This window comes from Branchiostoma belcheri, unplaced genomic scaffold, assembly GCF_001625305.1.
Source record: "Branchiostoma belcheri isolate BF01 breed outbred unplaced genomic scaffold, Haploidv18h27 scaffold160, whole genome shotgun sequence".
In the NCBI taxonomy this organism is placed as follows: domain Eukaryota; kingdom Metazoa; phylum Chordata; class Leptocardii; order Amphioxiformes; family Branchiostomatidae; genus Branchiostoma; species Branchiostoma belcheri.
The window spans coordinates 235,467-253,525 of record NW_017803047.1 but is presented as its reverse complement, the minus strand read 5'-3'; the positions used below and the strand labels follow the sequence as shown (position 1 = coordinate 253,525).

The following is an 18,059-nucleotide window of genomic DNA, read 5'->3' as shown; positions in this document are numbered from 1 at the left end:
CTAACAGTTTAAGCAAGCAACAAATGTGACATTTAATTTACCTAATCTACACCTAAATGTAGTCCACAGTGCTTAAAAAGTACCAGCAATGTAGGTTGAGGGATTATGTGTACTGGTCTAAAAAGACAATTTCAGCAAAAAGTGAAAAGATTTCTTATAAATGCAATTTTCTCTAACTTCGAGTCTAAGCAAGATGCTACATATTTGTTCATTCAATCTTCAAGTTGTTAAATCTGTCTCTGAAGTGACGACTTCACATTAAGTAGTTTTTCTTTGAGGAGGTCTCTTTTAAATGGACGTAACAGTAAAGGAAAAATGGGCTGTGACGTGAGCTTTGTCTGTGGTGATTACAGGGTTGAGCGAGGTTGGGGGGGTGAGTCTTAAAACGGTTTAATAGAATTATCCTCAACAACAGAGAAGCTGTTTGATATACAATGTACCAAGCCCCTGATGAATGCATTGATGTCCAATTCTTTGGTCCTGTAAGGCCACCCCAATTTAATTTCTTGGTTAACAGATTTTTCTAGAAAAATAATGGAGCGGGCAGGCAAAAAAAAAAAATCAAAACAGGCCTAGGCATCCTATTAGGCCACACCGATTTAATTTTATGGATGACATCCTCTGAAGACCCCCAAACTAGTGCGCGCGGGCGAATAAAAAAAAATTCCGGCCAAAAATAAAAATGCTACTGAACCACAGGAATACAAAGCTGGTATTGTGAATTCCCGACAGTACTTAGCGACGTATACGACAAGCCGGCACATGCTGGCTTTTTGTGGCATTTATGAATCGGTACTATATTAATGTACTGAGTTCTTGAGTCGTGGAGCTTCGAATTCGATAGCTTGGGTGCTCGGCTCCGTTTTGTCGCTGACTAGCATGGACTACCCAGGCCTAGAGCAAGGCCAGAGCCTCGGTGGAGGTGATCTTTTTTTTTTTTTTGAGGGTGACAGGCGAAAATCAATGCGCGCTTGGATGTCATCCATAAAATTAAGAGGGTGTGGCCTTATGGCCCAAAATGGTACAACAGGAGCCATGAAGTCAACACACCAGGCTGGTTCAAAATTTAAACATTGAATTTTGAACTTTTAATGATATCACTGCATTGAAAGATGGAATAACTGTAACAACTAGCAAGAAAAGGACTGTTTTCAACTGTTCAGGGCAAAATATCAGCATTTTGTAGTTTTTTTTTTTGTCAAATAAAAAAAATGAAGCGGGCGAATCCGTTAACCAAGAAATTAAATTGGTGTAGCCTAAAGTCTTGCAAAAAAAAAAAGATGAGCAAAAAATAAAAACAGCTACATGTAGTCTCCCATTGTGGAAAATTTCTTCCATGTTCAAATGCAACAGCATACATGTATACTGTAAATCACTTTGTATTTGTGGTAGCAAAATTTCATAGTCTGAGAAAAATGGACACAAGTTCGCGGAACTATATGTTCACAGTGACGGCAGGTGCAGAGAAAAGTCAGCGAATTATTTGTTCGCGGCAATGATTAATTCACGGTAAAGATTAGTGACCATGAAATCTACAAATATACAGTGATTTACAGTAACTTATAAAAGGGCATCCTTGACCCTTCAGCTTCTAACCTTTGACCTTCAGGAGAGCTCACTAATGGTGTTTTTCTCCGACTAATATAAGCCTGACGTTTTATTAAGTAGGGGGAACATTGTGTATGTTATATTACATGCCAAACTTTGTTTAAACACTCCAATGTTAGTAGTCTGTGAGCAAACAAGACGAAGCTCATACTTTGTCCAGAAACAAAAAGCGTACTGTTCGGATTTGAGTTTTTGGTCAAAGTGCACTTCTTTCTGGCTTAGTGCTCACAGCGTGCGTCCTGACTTGTCAGGGCTCGAAATTAAAGGTGGTCCAATGGCCACTGACCACTAAAATTTAGGCTAGGACAACTTAAAAAAGACACTTTGGGACATTTTTGGGACAATAGAATTAGTAATCAACATCAGAATGTCAGCCCTTTCTTTGTTTATCAGGCACACGTCCCGGATTTTGGATCCGGAATTCGGAAAGGTCCCTATGAATTTCCTGTCTACTATGCAATCATAGTGTGCCTGGGAGTGAACATAGGCAAAACAATGTTAACTTCAAGTTGAAGTCATACATTCTTCCCGAAAAATAGGTTGGGACAGTTCAAGATTCCTCACTTCAGGACAATTGAAATATATTTTTGGGACAGTGCTGGGACAATAGGAAGAAAAGTTAATTTCGAGACCTGCTTCTGATTGATTCTATTTGCCAAAAGTCTGCATCGTTGAGCGAGTACGCTCGCCCAGGCGCCGAGAATCAATAGATTATCTGCATCGCTGGCGGGCGAACCATCGCAGCCATGGTAACACCGGTAGCATGTCGTTCTTGGTACAGGAAATACAGCGAAAGATATGAATGGTTGCTCATTGGTGAGGTGTTTGTTACGCCTAGTGATGCATACCGGTTCACTGGACTTGGATCCGGACTTGTAAGAATGTTTAGGTTCAAGTCCAAAAAAACCTAAAAGTCAAGAACTGAGTCCGGACTTATTACCATAAAAGACCATTTCACATACCCCTTTTCTTTCCAAACCACCTAAAATCTTCCGTAGATTGTAAAATCCTTGCTGCAAAACGAAGAAAACATTGCCATCGGGCATCATCAAGTGTCGGCCTCCATGTTATGTGGCCAAAGTTTCACCCAGACAACATTGCAAGGTTGCCAACATGCAATTTTGTATATGCCATGGGTTTAGGTCCGGACTTACAAGTCCGGAACTGAACCTAAACCTCTGGACTTGAACCTGGACCTGAACCTAAATGTGGGTTTAGGTATGCATCACTAGTTACGCCCACATTTTCAATTATGGGTGAGGTCATGCGTGACTGCAAATTTCTTTAGAAAGACATGAACAAAAACTACACAAGGGCCCTTTAATATGCTTTATTATTTATTTTGATTGAAGGTCTAGTCTTCTGCTGTAACACATTGTACGTACATGTCCCATAACAGACACTACAGATTTTTGAGAAAACAACTCACCTTAAGGCCACACCAATTTAATTTGTTGGTTCTCGGATTTTGTCAGAAAAAACATGAAGCGACAGGGCGAAAAAAAATAAAATAAAAACAGGTCTAGGCATCCTATTATAGTCCCAAATGCTATGATAGGAGCCATGAAGTCAACACAAAAGGTTGTGTTAAAATTTAAACAATGAATTTTGAACTTTTAATCAAACCACTGCATTGATAGATGGAAACACTGGAACAACTAGGAAGAAAAAGGACTTTTCTCAACTGTTTGGGGGCAAAATATGAGCATTTTTGAGTTGATTCAGAACCAGAATCTTTTTTTTTTTTTGCAAATCAGAAAAAATGAAGAGGCGAATCCGAGAACCAACAAATTAAATTGGTGTGGCCTAAACAAACTTTTGAAAGCAACAGACATTTAGTACATGGAGGGATAACAAATACTGTCTCTTGTGCCAAGACTCCAGGAGTATTTTACATGTTGTGCATCTCTTCTTCACGTTACGTAAATTGCTTCAAGTCATAAGAAACGTTGACAAATGCTTCAGTCCCATTTTTATTTTCTTTCACAATAGAGCAACTGAAGCTCAGGGTCTGACTATTGACCCCTGTTGAACTCTGCTGGTACAGCAAGTAGCCCTTGTGTTGTCCTCATTCCTGGACAGACGATTGCTCTACCTTGGTGATCAGTCTAGACGTACACAGTCATACATTTTTGCATGCTATACATGCACTAAGTCTTGTGTCTTCTGCCTTTCTTTCCTTGATCATTATAAGTGTTAAAAACATCACAATTCAATGGATATGAACTGTAAAATTTGTAAGGCCCAAATCACCCCATATATAATTTTTGACAAATTTCAAAATGTAATTGCAAATTGGCTCCCATTTTCTTGATTTGGTTTTCTATACATCTAATATCAGCTCTGACAAGCATGTCGGCAAAACGTACTGCACCTTACTAACAGCACATGCACTAAACCCATAATGCAATTGTGCAAAACACTTCTGAATCAATAGAACGCCTCATCTAAGGTCCTATTCGCAATTATTTACATGTAGGGATGACATCCCATGCCCATCTACCGTATTCAAATGTTGTGTCAGTAAAGATATCGTCTGCAACAGGCAAAATTCTGATGCAACTTTGACCAAACAGTAACAACAAAAACTGTGAAAAATCCAGATTTCTATGGACGCAGAACATTCTGCTTACATGCTCCTCTGACATGGGTTAGTATCTTCCAAAACATGTTTTCCAAAACTGGCAACGTTGTCATTGAGCCTGTCTAAACTATTGAAGCAGCCGGTACTTCATGTAGGTCTGACCTTGACATCCAAGCGGTTAACTCACCCAAACAAAGGGTTACAAATTAGCTGTTTCCAGTACACACAGCTGATAAACACTGCAGGGAAATGTTTCCCATGACAAGAGCTTTAACTTCTTCAGGGCTCAAAATACAAACTGAACATGGAGGTTAGGCCACACCAATTTAATGTCTTGGTTAACGGATTTTTCTAGAAAAATGATGGAGCGGGCGGGCAAAAATAAAAACAGGCCTAGGCATCCTATTATGGCCCAAAATGGTACGATAGGAGCCATGAAGTCAACACACCAGGCTGGTTCAAAATTTAAACAATGAATGTTGAACTTTTAAGGATACAATTGCATTCAAAGATGGAATAACTGTAACAACCAGGATGAAAAGGACTGTTTTCAACTGTTCAGGGCAAAATATGAGCATTTTGCAGTTGATTCTGAATCTTTTTTTTTTTTTTGCAAATCAGAAAAAAATGAAGCGGGCGAATCCGTTAAATAAATAACCAAGAAATTAAATTGGTGTGGCCTTAGAGCAGGTAAAATGGGATCTGTGAATGCATTTCAGATCTAATGTCTACCGTTACCTAACCTACACTGGTCCATGTACTGGGTATATGCAGGTTAGTGTAGGTAAAATTGGAGATGTGCAGGTATTTCTGATGTCTTAACCTGCATCTAACTTTAAAAACATGAAAAACGATTTTAAAAAAAATTGGATTTTGAATATGCCTCCAGTCCAGTCAATTTGCTAATACCTCTTTCTTTTATAGTGCCATAAAAAACTACAAAAAAAGTAGTAAATTACCTATAATAAGTCTTATAAGAGATATTCATAGCTATAATATGTTTCTTTTTAATACTAAATACTAATTATTGATATCTATAACAGTTACTATAGTACAAATAAGTATTCAATGGAGGCATCATAAACATATATAAACTCTAAAACAGTATGTAGTAAAGTCCAAATATAGCTGTGATGACTCAGGAAACAACTAGTCTTGAAAGTAGGTAAACAGAATGTGAACTATTGAATCACGAGTCCGCCTCCGACACAGCTGTAAAATAGTCACCCTTATACAAAGCCTATTCAGGAAACGTCTGGATGATAAATTGGGAGAGAAATCTAGAATCAATATGCTCAGGGTTGTCGGAGGGCTGGATTGTTTAAAGAAGTGTGGAGTGTGTCACTTTCAAGCCTGTATATTACATGCTATAACACGTCAGCAGAACAATTACTGTGCCTGCGAAACCCAGATTTTTCACGGTTTTCGTACAGGTCTGTATCTGTATCTGTATAGCCGGTATAACCGCCCTTCGGCGTAACACACCAGCTTCGCAGGCACGTGGCGCGGCGGCAGCTAGCTATATCACACCGAACAACTTGTTACCCTCAAATTTATTGCAGGAGTTGTTTAAAGCTTTCTAGTGATGATACCCCAACTGTGCTTGGTGGCAACGAGTTCCAGTCTACAATAGTTCTGGGGAAATACGAGTTTTTTAACACCTCAATTCTTGGTTGATAACTCTGATATTTGAAGGCATGACTGTTTCTTGTTCTTTTTTGTGTTGGTGTCAGATACTTAGTGGTTGGTACGTCCACCAGTTTATTTTCATTTTGTACATTATGCAAAGTCTGGACATTCTACGTCTGTCTTCCACCAACCCCCACTGTAGGTTTCTTTTCATTTCCGTTACACTAGCACCTCTTTGACAGTTATTCGTGCAGAATCTTGCAGCTTGGTTTGATCCAACATTGCATCAGAAATTTGCCCATTGCAGACAATATCTTTTTTTAGTGTTTTCAAAGTTTATTGGTCAGTGGTAACAGGTGGTAACTAGGTCAGATATGATAAGGGCCTGAGATGTTTGTACAAGTTACACAGGATAGATATCCATATAATTCTATTATCTACATGTATAAACATAACTGTATTTATACAATGTAAAACAAGATTATACCACAGAAAGTCAACATGGCCAGGGTTCCAGCTACAAACTTAATGTACACTGAATGTCCAAGCAGAGGTTAGGCCAGTGTTTGAAACTTTTGGACTTTTTTAAAGCATTTTGTAGGGCTTTCTACATTGTCAGCTATTCTCTAACTTCTAGGCATCCTGGCCAGGTTTTCACCTAAGAAAAGCTAAAAAAAATAGAGAAGCTGACAAATTAAATCTTTTTAAGGCCACACCAATTAAATTTCTTGGTTAACAGATTTTTCTAAAAAAAATAATGGAGCGGGGGGGGGGCGAAGAAATTGAAATAAAAACAGGCATAGGCATCCTATTATGGCCCTAAATGGTACAATAGGAGCCATGAAGTCAACACACCAGGCCGCTTCAAAATTTAAACAATGAATTTGAACTTTTAATGATACCACTGCATTGAAAGTTGGAATAACTGTAACAACTAGGAAGAAAAGGACAGTTTTCAACTGTTCAGGGCAAAATATGAGCATTTTGCAGTTGATTCTTAATTTTTTTTTTTTCAAATCAGAAAAAAATGAAGTGGGCGAATCCATCAACCAAGAAATTAAATTAGTGTGACCTAAGCTTTTTTTTTAAAGGCCTAACATCTGCTTTGATCTAAGTACATCGATGTAGCTTTACTAGCTTAACTGCCTGTTGGACTTATATCCAGATAGACTGCCACACAATTGTCCATTATTCTACCCTTTGGCTCAATGGGTGGACAGTGAATACAGAGCTAGGATCTCAACCCAAATCCTTCCAAGCTGTTGTCATCTTGTTGAATCCATCCAGGGCTGGAGTTAACTGGTTCCTAAGCCTGGCCACATGCCACCCATCACTGAGCCCCTTGTTCTCACATCCTCACAGACCACAGCTCTATCCAAACACTGCGTTATCAACTTATGCCTGTCAGGACTCCAAATACTTGGTGCAAGTGTGCAGGTACATGCATGATTGTGTAAAATTGGGGCCCAGGGCTCGAAATTTAAATCATAACAGAGTCCCAATGGCCATTGAGCACTAAAAATTTAGGCCAGGACATACTACTAAAAAGACACTTTCGGACATTTTTGGGACAGTCACAATAGAAATATAATCAACATCAGACCTAGAATGTCCTTCTTTTGATTATCAGGCACACGTCCCAGCTTTTGGCTCCGGAAAATTCCCCCCTAATTTTCTGTCTACTTTGGGAGTCAGAACATAAGCAAAATAAAGTTGACTTTAAGTTCAAGTCAATGACATACATACTTCCTGAAAAACAGGTTGGGACAGTTCAACCTCACTTCGGGACAACTGAAATTTATATTTAGGACAGTGCTGGGACAATAGGAAGAAACGTTAATTTCGAGGCTAAGCAGGCTAGGTACAGTATTTCTGATGTCTACCTGCATCTTACCTGTACTGGTCCATGTACTGGGTATATAAATGTACTAGGTGTTTGTGAATTTTTGTTTGCTGCATTTGCTGTGTGACTGCTAGCCGGTGCAATGGCCAAGTGGGTAGAGTGGGTATGGTAGGTCTAGTGAGTTCGATCCCTTGCCTAAACTTTATAAATGGTACATACTGCTTTCTCTGATTAAAACTCAGTATTTGAGAAAGCATATGGGAGTTAAACATACACCACTACCAGTGGACTAGCCGCCTGCTGCAGTGATTGCACAACTGTGTGGCCCAAGGGCGACAGAAATGGACATAGGAGTGCCATGCCCAATGGTTGGGGGTTAGGACTTCAACTTAACTTTAACATTGACATTAGCATTAACTATTACCACCTACATGTATGAAGTATGAAAAAAATCAATGATAACATTTTTTAAAAGTCTTATATTTGCAGGTAATTTTCAATGTTACCTGCAGCTGGTATGCAGATTTTCAATGTTAGGTATGCAGAAAAATGTATTTCGAGCCTGGTGCCATCGCATTACCTGGCTGTATACGTGAGGTGGAAATGTTTATACTCTCTTTAAACAGACTTACACAGAGCCTGTAAGGGGAGAGGCTCCAATGTTTTCTGTTTACAGAACAGCTTTGTGTGTTCTCTTCTGACTATCGCAGACTGACAGTTGGCAGAGATGTGCTCTTCGTGCTCCACTTAAGATACGGTCACAACCCGCCGTACGTGCTTTTTGTCCGTACGTTTTTTTTTTGAGGCTACGTCTGCTACGTTTTTTCTGAAAACGTAGGGAAGGAGTGGCGTCGACGCACGTCACTCGCACGGTTGCACAAGGTGTAAGAGTGTGGTCTGCACGTTACGTCTGGCCGTGAGCGGTTGCGTGCATCGTACGTTGCGCAAGTGGTAAGTGAGTTGTACGTGCTTACAACGTACGATCTCTGCGAATGCAACTTTACCGTAAGGAGGCCGAACTCACACGTGCTTCGTCCGTACGGCACGTACAGGGCACGCGCGTCTCTCGTACTTGCACGTACGGGTGGTGAATCCGCAGACCACATGTAGAAAAAGTTTTACATGCACTTTAAGTTCTACGGCTTGCTGCGTGCTCCCAAATCCGTAGGATTCCGTACGGAGGCGGTACTCACCACGCACGGATACCCTGCGTTTGCCCACGTTTTTGGACGTAGACAGCACGCAAATGCACGTATGGCAGGTTGTGACCAAGGCTTTAGTGATGACCTACTAGTAGCAATATAGACTACAACACGGGGTGTTCTGAATTACCTGAGGCTAAACAACTAAAACGTTGCTTGTTTCCAAGATAAAAAGTTATGAATGACTGATCATAGCCATAAATTAAAATTTGTGAAAGTTGATGTCAAAAGTACTATAATAATGATAATTCAAGTACAGAATTTGTCAGCAGTTTTAACTTCAACTACTCTGACAGGATATTTCAAATGACTTGTTGCCTATTTCTTGTTTTATTGAATTTTAACTTATTGTGAGCTATATGAGAGGACCTGCAAGGGGGGTCGCCCGAGGGGGGTCCCGACAACGCTCTATCGTCTATGCTGAATTCAGAAACTTCTCGATTACGCTTTACGATATATTCAAAGTAGCTACAACGCATTACATAGAATTAAAACGGCGAATACGCTCTACGCAAAATGCGCCAATTAGTACGCTCTACGTTGAATTAGAGCGGTCCATATACGCTCTACGTAGAATTAAGACAGCTGATTACGCTCTACAGAAAAGGGCTTGCGGGCGCCCATATGACTTGCTACCATCATCTCTCAAGATGGGAGGATGCCTTAGACATATGTGACTTTCCCTTTCCTATAACAGCTTTTAAAAAGTTCAATAAAAGTGCGACGCCGTCAACAATGGTATTAGATACATCCAGACATAAACACATACGTCTTGACTGAAGAATGAAAAGGACAAAACGATACACGAAAGATTATACTGGCTGTTCCGCAGGGGTGCAGTGCCACATTCCGTGAGAGAACGGTTCAAAGAAAGAGTACAATTTCCCTGCTCCAGTTTCAATCCACCTCACAATCACGGGACAGAACCACATCAATCACCACTTTGGCCACACCAATTTAATTTCTTGGTTAACAGATTCACCCGCTTCATTTTTTTCTGATTTGCAAAAAAAAAATATTTTTTCTGTCCACCTTTCCATACAGATTTAGGTTAGGTGTACCAGTTCAACTATTTGCATTTCCAAAAATGCATTTTCAGCATGCAAAATACTTGGTTGCTCAGTTGCCCCAGGCAACCAAATTTTAACCTAGGTAGCCCAGTGTGCTACCTGAATTTTAAGAATGCCCCCCCCCCCATCATGCCTGCTTGGCTTGCACCACTGTATCTGGAAGATGCTTTTTAATTTTAGGTAATAATGGCTATTACTAGTATCAGTTAACTAAAGGCTGTTAGAAATATTGTCAAAGGCTTTATAATGTATGTAACAATTTGATGAAAGTGAGTAACTTATACGTGGGGCAACCTAAAATTCTGATGGGCAACCTAATTTTTGCAGTAGGTTGACCACTGGGCAACCTGGTTCAAAAAAGTATTTTGTACAGTCACTGATTTTAAACCCTGCTGGGTAAACGTACAAAATTTACAAGAACATGAATGAAAGACCCCCATTTTTCAGGACGTCACTGTCACCTAGAAAATAGGAGCCTGCCAAGAAACTACCTGGATACAAAAGCCAATGAGCTATTGTAGTATGTAAAATGTATGGAGTGCTGGACTAGGTGGGGCACCCCATGTGGAGCCACTCATATTCATTGGAATTTTCAAGAGAGATTTTAGTCACCGCTTTCATCTGTTTTGTCTCGTGGCAGAACGACTGTTTAAGTGTTTAGGAAAAGTGTTTCAACTATTTTTTTCCTGGTCACTTCTGAGCATCCATGCATGCATGTAATTTATATATGACCAAGTTAATATATTAAACCTGTTCTTTTAATTTGCTGTAACTTGGTGGTCATAGGCAGCAGACCTCTTAACTACTGTAGTTCACATTATATATGTCCGCAATAACAAAGGTTTGCGGTTAGAGGAAAATGGTGTTCCAGAAACTATATGTTCACACCAGGCAGCAGGTGCAGAAAAAAAGAAAGTCGGCAAATTATTTGTTAACGATAAGTTTGCAATACAGAACTGACCGCAAAAACCGTGAACATAACAGTACCGCAAAAATATCAGGCATTACAGTATACATGTACATGTTTTGTAGCAACTGTTAAGTACTCTGGTGTGAAAAAGCAAATCTGTTTATAAGTTTCTGCATAACTTAAATTTCATAAAAGGATTACAGTTGCCACCCTTGGCTTGTAAGCTGATTACATGTCCTTAGGCCACACCAATTTAATTTCTTGGTTAACGGATTCGCCCGCTTCATTTTTTTCTGATTTGCAAATGAAAATAAAAATTCAGAATCAACTGTAAAATGCTCATATTTTGCCCTGAACAGTTGGAAACAGTCCTTTTCTTCCTAGTTGTTACAGTTATTCCATCTTTCAATGCAGTAGTATCATTAAAAGTTAAAAATTCATTGTTTAAATTTTGTACCAGCCTGGTGTGTTGACTTCATGGCTCCTATCGTACCATTTTGGGCCATAATAGGATGCCTAGGCCTGTTTTTATTTTTTTTATTTTTTCACCCGCCCGCTCCATTATTTTTGTACAAAAATCTGTTAACCAAGATATTAAATTGGTGTGGCCTTTTATATAACTGATTTACATGTTGTTATTGTTGATATTTGTGAGGAATTTGTTTACACGTTTGAGATCACTCAGTCTGAACCAGCATACAATTGCGACAAATAAACCTGCACACTGCCACTAATTGAAAAAGTGGAAAATGACGTTGAAACTCCGTGAAAAGAAACCCCCCTTCAAAAAACATGTCATTGTTGAAATAGCCCTCCCTGACATCCCACAACACAATAGACATTTGTGGCAAGCATTGTACATTCAAAAGCAACAACTGTAACCCTCTAACAATGAACTGTGTGCTTTTAGATAAAAACAAATCACCAAATTTCCATCCAAAAAGCCTTTCCTTACACAAAGGCTTCGGGCCCAATTATCACCTTTAAAAACAATCAATGAACACAAGCTTTCTAGAACTCACTAGCCTCCGTATTGCAGGCTTATAGAACTGGTGGTCTTTGGCTGTTTTCTGATTAGCCCAGTTCTAAAAACGGGGGTAATTTCAACCAGGCCGGCTATGTTGTCTATATGCCATCAGAAAATAGCACATACAAGCTCCCAAAGACCCTGAAGACCTCCAGTTTTTGGCAAAATTGCTATGGAGGCTAAGAAGTTAGAAACTTACCTCCAGCTGTATGGCTAGCAGGTCGGACCCCATTCTGGTTCGCGTGTGTCTCTCTCACTGCCCAGGTCTTGTCTTACACGGAAAACCTAGTAGCAGGGACAGAAGGGGAAAAGCAAAGGTACTTGAGTACGCGTGACCTCTCGAGTTCGGACGGAGCGCGCAGCGTGAGCCCCGCGCTGACTGAAGTGGAAAGAGTGACTAGCCGACCACGACATCTGGAGAGGGGCTCTCTCTTTCTCTTCTGTTGTTTGAGGAAATCAATGTTTCAAGTTTGACATAAGCCAATAAGGCCACACCAATTAAATTTGTTGTTTCTTGGATTCACCCTGTCCATTTCTTTTCCGATTTGCAAAAAAAAAAATTTTTTTTGGTTCTAAATGCTCAATGAAAGACATATTTTGGCCCCAACGGTTGAAAAAAGTCCTTTTCTTCCTAGTTGTTAAAGTTTTTCAATGTAACATTTATACAACTTCGTTTCATTTAAAGTTCAAAATATATTGTTTTAATTATTTAATTCATAGCTCATATTGTACTATTTCCGGCTATCACGGGGTGCCTTGGCCTGTTTTGTTTTGTTTTTTATTTCGCCCTGTCGCTTCATATTTTTTCTGAAAAAATCTGAGAAGCAACAAATTAAATTGGTGTGGCCTAAAGAGCTTTCCAACTTCCCTGAAAAATTGCTGAAACATTAAACTGTTAATAATGCACCCACATCTACAGTGAAGTAGTTTATTTTTGTATCCCAATAGTTATTAATTTGTATGTTTTTTTCCTGGTATTATTTATTTATGTAATTTATTTATGTATTTATGTATCTTATACATGTATACATGAATTTTGAATTTTAATGATACCACTGCATTGAAAGATGGAATAACTGTAACAACTAGGAAGAAAAGGACTGTTTTCAACTGTTCAGGGCAAAATATGAGCATTTTGCAGTTGATTCTGAATTTTTATTTTTATTTGCAAATCAGAGAAAAATGAAGCTGGCGAATCCGTTAACCAAGAAATTAAATTGGTGTGGCCTAATAGTTTCGTAATTTGTTACTGAAACAAATGGTTGATGTCACCTGTCATGACACCATGATAAACTACAGTGACCCTTCCTTTACCACATGTGTGTTGGCAACATTTAGCTTTTGTGTATAAAACAGGCATAATATATGTTCTAGTCACATAAACATGTAGGATCACAGCAATAAAACACGAAGAAACTCGACTTGTTTTTCAGAAAAGTAACTGTCTTCTATACTGATTTGTACCACCTGCGCTCAAGACCAATGTTGGCTAGATAAATTTTGCTTTGTATGTTATCTTTCAGCTTGTATTTATCTCTTTCTACACTAAGGCCACACCAATTTAATTTCTTGGTTAACGGATTCACCCGCTTCAATAAAAATTCAGAATCAACTGCAAAATGCTCATATTTTGCCCTGAACAGTTGAAAACAGTCCTTTTATCCTAGTTGTTACAGTTATTCCATCTTTCAATGCAATGGTATCATTAAAAGTTCAAAATTCATTGTTTAAATTTTGAACCAGCCTGGTGTGTTGACTTCATGACTCCTAGCGTACCATTTTGGACCATAATAGGATGCCTAGGCCTGTTTTTATTTTTTTTTTTTTTCCCGCCCGCTCCATTATTTTTCTAGAAAAATCCATTAACCAAGAAATCAAATTGGTGTGGCCTAAATATTTGTTATCTTTCAGCTAGTATTTGTCTCTTTCTACACTAGTGTTTGTGTGACAATGTTCATAATGTTTATACCCCAATTTATAACCTAGCCTGTGTACATTTCTAGGTTAACACTTTTTAGAGACCTTTCAACAACTTCAATTCAACAAATCACTCTTTAAATTATGTCACAATTATTATTAATTAAGGCAGCATTCAATATAAAAACGCAAAGAACTTGTTACAAAAAGTCTTCAAAGAGAACAGTTGGGAAACAAGAGGAGAGTAAAACAGTCTACCCTGACACTGGGAATCGAACCCGTACCGCACCTGGGCAGCCAGCTTACGAAAACAATGCACTGACCGCTAGGCCAAAAGGTCTGGACCCATTGGACTGGGTCAGTTAGTACTTGACCCCACTGTTACAGTTCTGACACTCTTAGTCTTACTTGAATATATTAAAGACAATTATTATTGTGATAAAACTATTTCAGGGCTCGAAATTCATTTTTGGGAGTAGGTTCACTACTCCCAACCCAACCTAAAAAAATTAGGCTCACAAAAAAGTTTTTGGGTGCACCAGAGACATTGTACAAGAAGGACTGGGCTCGCAATTAACACCCCGCGGTGGCCATTGTTCCGCCGCGCCGAGTCCCGCTGCGTCCCTTTGTCTTCACGCCCGCGCGGCCCCCGATTGATGTCAACGTTGGACTCACCCTTTCGCGGGGTTTTCGGCCGAATCATGACGTTGGCATAGCTAATGAGCAGCACCATGACGTCATGGGCGCCGAAGCCTTCCGAAGACTACTTCGCTACCCCTGCGTTTTCCGACAGTTTCCTTATTTGGGTTGCGCGGCTGCCATGCGCAGACGTCGGCATCGCGTAGAGAAGAAAATGGCGGAGATTTTGATGTTTGTTTCATCGCCGTACGACAAACATGGACAAGTTTACAGCCGTTTTCGTCGAAGTCACTTATGTTTTCAGCCGTAAAATATCTAAGAAAATACACAGATTTTATCTCGCTATAATGTTGTTACGTCGTTTTTCCTGTATTAGTGAACGTTTTTCTTTGAATGTACGGACCTTTTTGTTTACATTCCTGTACATTTTATCGGCGGTCGTTGTCGATTTTTTCCGGTCGCTGGGTTCAAACATTGCACCATGTTGTAGGAAATTCTGTAGATGGACTTGTACGGCGGACTTAGAAAGTCATGGGAGAAGATCGGGTCCGTACTTTAGGGGTTGCATTTTCCGAAGCCAAGCGGAAGATCGCCATTTATGTACCAGAAACGTGCACCAGGGACATGTCCAGACATTCATGCTTCATATACATGTGGGTTCCCGATCTTATCTAGTCCGTGTCTGCTTGTAGTTTTTGGCAAAAAAACAGAAGCTTGGCACGTTGTGTTTGTTTCTTGGGGCTTCAGTTTAAAACACAGAAATATGGAACACCCGCTCGCGCTAGTGTGTAACTTTACATTCAAGCAAAGGTCCCTGATTCAAGTGTAGTACTACGTGTGTGGATATATCCCCCTCCAATTCTTCAAAATCATACTAAATATTATTTCAATCCTCAAAATCACCCCAAACTTGCTCCAAACAATGTGCCTGTCGCCCGGTCGCGGCATCGTAAATTTTCTAACAATAGCGGGGGCCGCTTGTGGGCGCTTTGTATTTATGTAAATCAAGGGGTAATCGGCATATAGGTGTCAATTGTTTTTTCACACATGAGTCGAACGTTGCTGAATAGTGACTAAATGCGAGCCCAGTCCTTCCTGTATAATGTCCTTGGGTGCACCATATAAGATAAAATAAGTACAATGTCCGCAAGAATTAATTATATTTCATTTGTAATGAAAAGTACATGTACTTTAGCAATGATTTTACTATTTTAAGACACTTAGATGTTAAGAATATGCTGTTGATACTATCATACATTTAACATCTTTACATAGTTTACGTAAACCTATGAAAATATTTGGGTGCACTGGTGCACCCACAGAAAAAAACTGGGTGCACAGCTCCAAATTTAGGTGCACCAAGGTGCACGTGCACCCAGTATTTTAGGCCCTGTATTTTCTTACCTACAATATTATAAATTGAGAACCTTACCTTAACACCAACAGCATATTTTATCCCAGATTTTGTACAATAGAAGAGGCGTGTTCGGCCTAACCAAATGGGTACACCCTCTCCCAACAAACCGTTAGCTTTAATAACCCTTCAGGGGTGTCTGGCACAATAGCAGACGTGGGAAAGCCCTGACGTCTATTCTCCTGCCATCAGGTGACCCCTGACATGCCTGTCATCACTGGGAGTTTTCACTGGGCCAGGATGAACCAATTGTGGGTTTCATGTGAGAAAGAAATAAAATATGGAGAAGACAGCATTCTATCATACACCGTCATAAGGCCACACCAATTTAATTTCTTGGTTAACGGATTCGCCCGCTTCATTTTTTTCTGATTTGCAAAAAAAAAATTTAGAATCAAATTCAAATGTAAAAGCGCTCATATTTTACCCTGAACAGTTGAAAACAGTCCTTTTATCCTAGGAAGTTGTTACAGTTATTTCATCTTTCAATGCAGTGGTATCATCAACAGTTCAAAATTCATTGTTTAAATTTTGAACCAGCCTGGTGTGTTGACGTCATGGCTCCTATCGTACCATTTTGGGCCATTATATTTATAAGTTTTTATTTTTTTCACTCGCCCGCTTCATTATTTTTCTACAAAAATCCGTTAACCATGAAATTTAATTGGTGTGGCCTTATCAAACATTTATGCCAGAAATTCTCAATGAAATTTTGGTGTTGTTTTTTTTCAAATGGCAATTTCTCAACCTCACTGTCAAAACACCATACAACTTTATACTGTAACATTAGTGTACCATTGTGCTAACATCTGTTCACATTTTACAAGCTGACGCAACATACTTCGATAGCAATTGTTGCTCTTGAACTACCAGTATGACGCATCAGCTTGTGACTAGTACAATGCAAACAGAAGAATTAAATGCTAAATTTAAAACAGACCTCTTATAATAGACACAGTGGCAGGAAAAAAATTTTAAGATTTACGTTAGAGAAGAAAATCTCATTTGCTTAGGCCATACCAATTTAATTTGTTGGTTCTCATATTTTATAAAAAAAATATGCTTAACTGAACAAAACTAAAGAAAGCACGAATAGACTATGGCGCTAGTGCTAACATGTATACATGTATGTACGTACAAACTATTTCTTTGTAGTTAACCCAGTGGGTATGTTTGTACAATAAAGGTAAAAATAAATACAAAATGTAGGTACAGGCGGGGCAATGGAGCTTCTCTGGCCGGCTACCTTATCTGGCCAATTGATACCCTTTTTAGGCCGATTTCTACGATTTATTCACCCCGCAAAAGAAGTCTGGTGGAGACTAGCACTTAGGTACATCCAACCTAAAATATTAGATGCACAAAAAGTTTTTTGGGTGCACCATATAAAACAAAAACTTATCACAGATCTTACTAAGCTCCTCTTCTGAGCTTGAATCTGAAATGGGGGCTAACTTACAACAAAGATTTTTTTTCATTTTTCTGACACTTGTATGCCAAGAATATCCTGCCTACTATTATACATATGATGTGTACAAAAATACCCACAAAAATATTTGGGTGCACTGGTGCACCCAGAGAGAAAAATTGGGTGCACAGCTCCAATTTTGGGTGCACTAAATATAACAATTATAAGGTGCACATGCACCCAGTATTTCGAGCCCTGGGTATGTGACTCCCTATACTTCCATCATCACTATGTTAACGAGAACATGCTTGTGTTTAGACCACAAAAATACAGAAACTGTGCAGCTTACCCTATTGAACTGACACATATTTGCACTGTACACCCTAACAAAGAATTTCTTCAGTTCACTTCAAATAAGGATATTTCAACAATTCAGTTTTATGTATCTGAACACTGTCACTTTGTTACAATAATATAGTTTTTATTTCATGATATTCCTATGTCCCTTGATCTAATGAAAACCTGCTTCAAGTTTTTGCCAAGTCTTCAATCAGATTCCAAGTCTTCCATGGTTCAAATTAGTGGGCTTTACCTGGATTAAAGATGGATTATACCATAAGAATACTGGCACCACACTGAGGCCACACCAATTTAATTTCTTGGTTAACGGATTCGCCCGCTTCTTTTTTTTCCTGATTTGCAAAAAAAAAAAAAATTTAGAATCAACTGCAAAATGCTCATATTTTGCCCTGAACAGTTGAAAACAGTTCTTTTCTTCCTAGTTGTTACAGTTATTCCATCTTTCAAT

General features: G+C 39.1%; 1 protein-coding gene across 1 annotated transcript in view; it reads right to left on the bottom strand.

The window, feature by feature from the left end:
- The window catches only part of LOC109466223 (ras-GEF domain-containing family member 1B-like), a 95,227-nt gene that overhangs the window by 70,731 nt on the left and 6,437 nt on the right, over nt 1-18,059 (bottom strand). The window contains exon 2 of the mRNA XM_019763889.1: nt 12,073-12,158. Coding sequence (XP_019619448.1) covers nt 12,073-12,105 — 33 coding nt within the window. The 5' untranslated portion in view covers nt 12,106-12,158. The remainder of the gene's footprint in view (nt 1-12,072; nt 12,159-18,059) is intronic.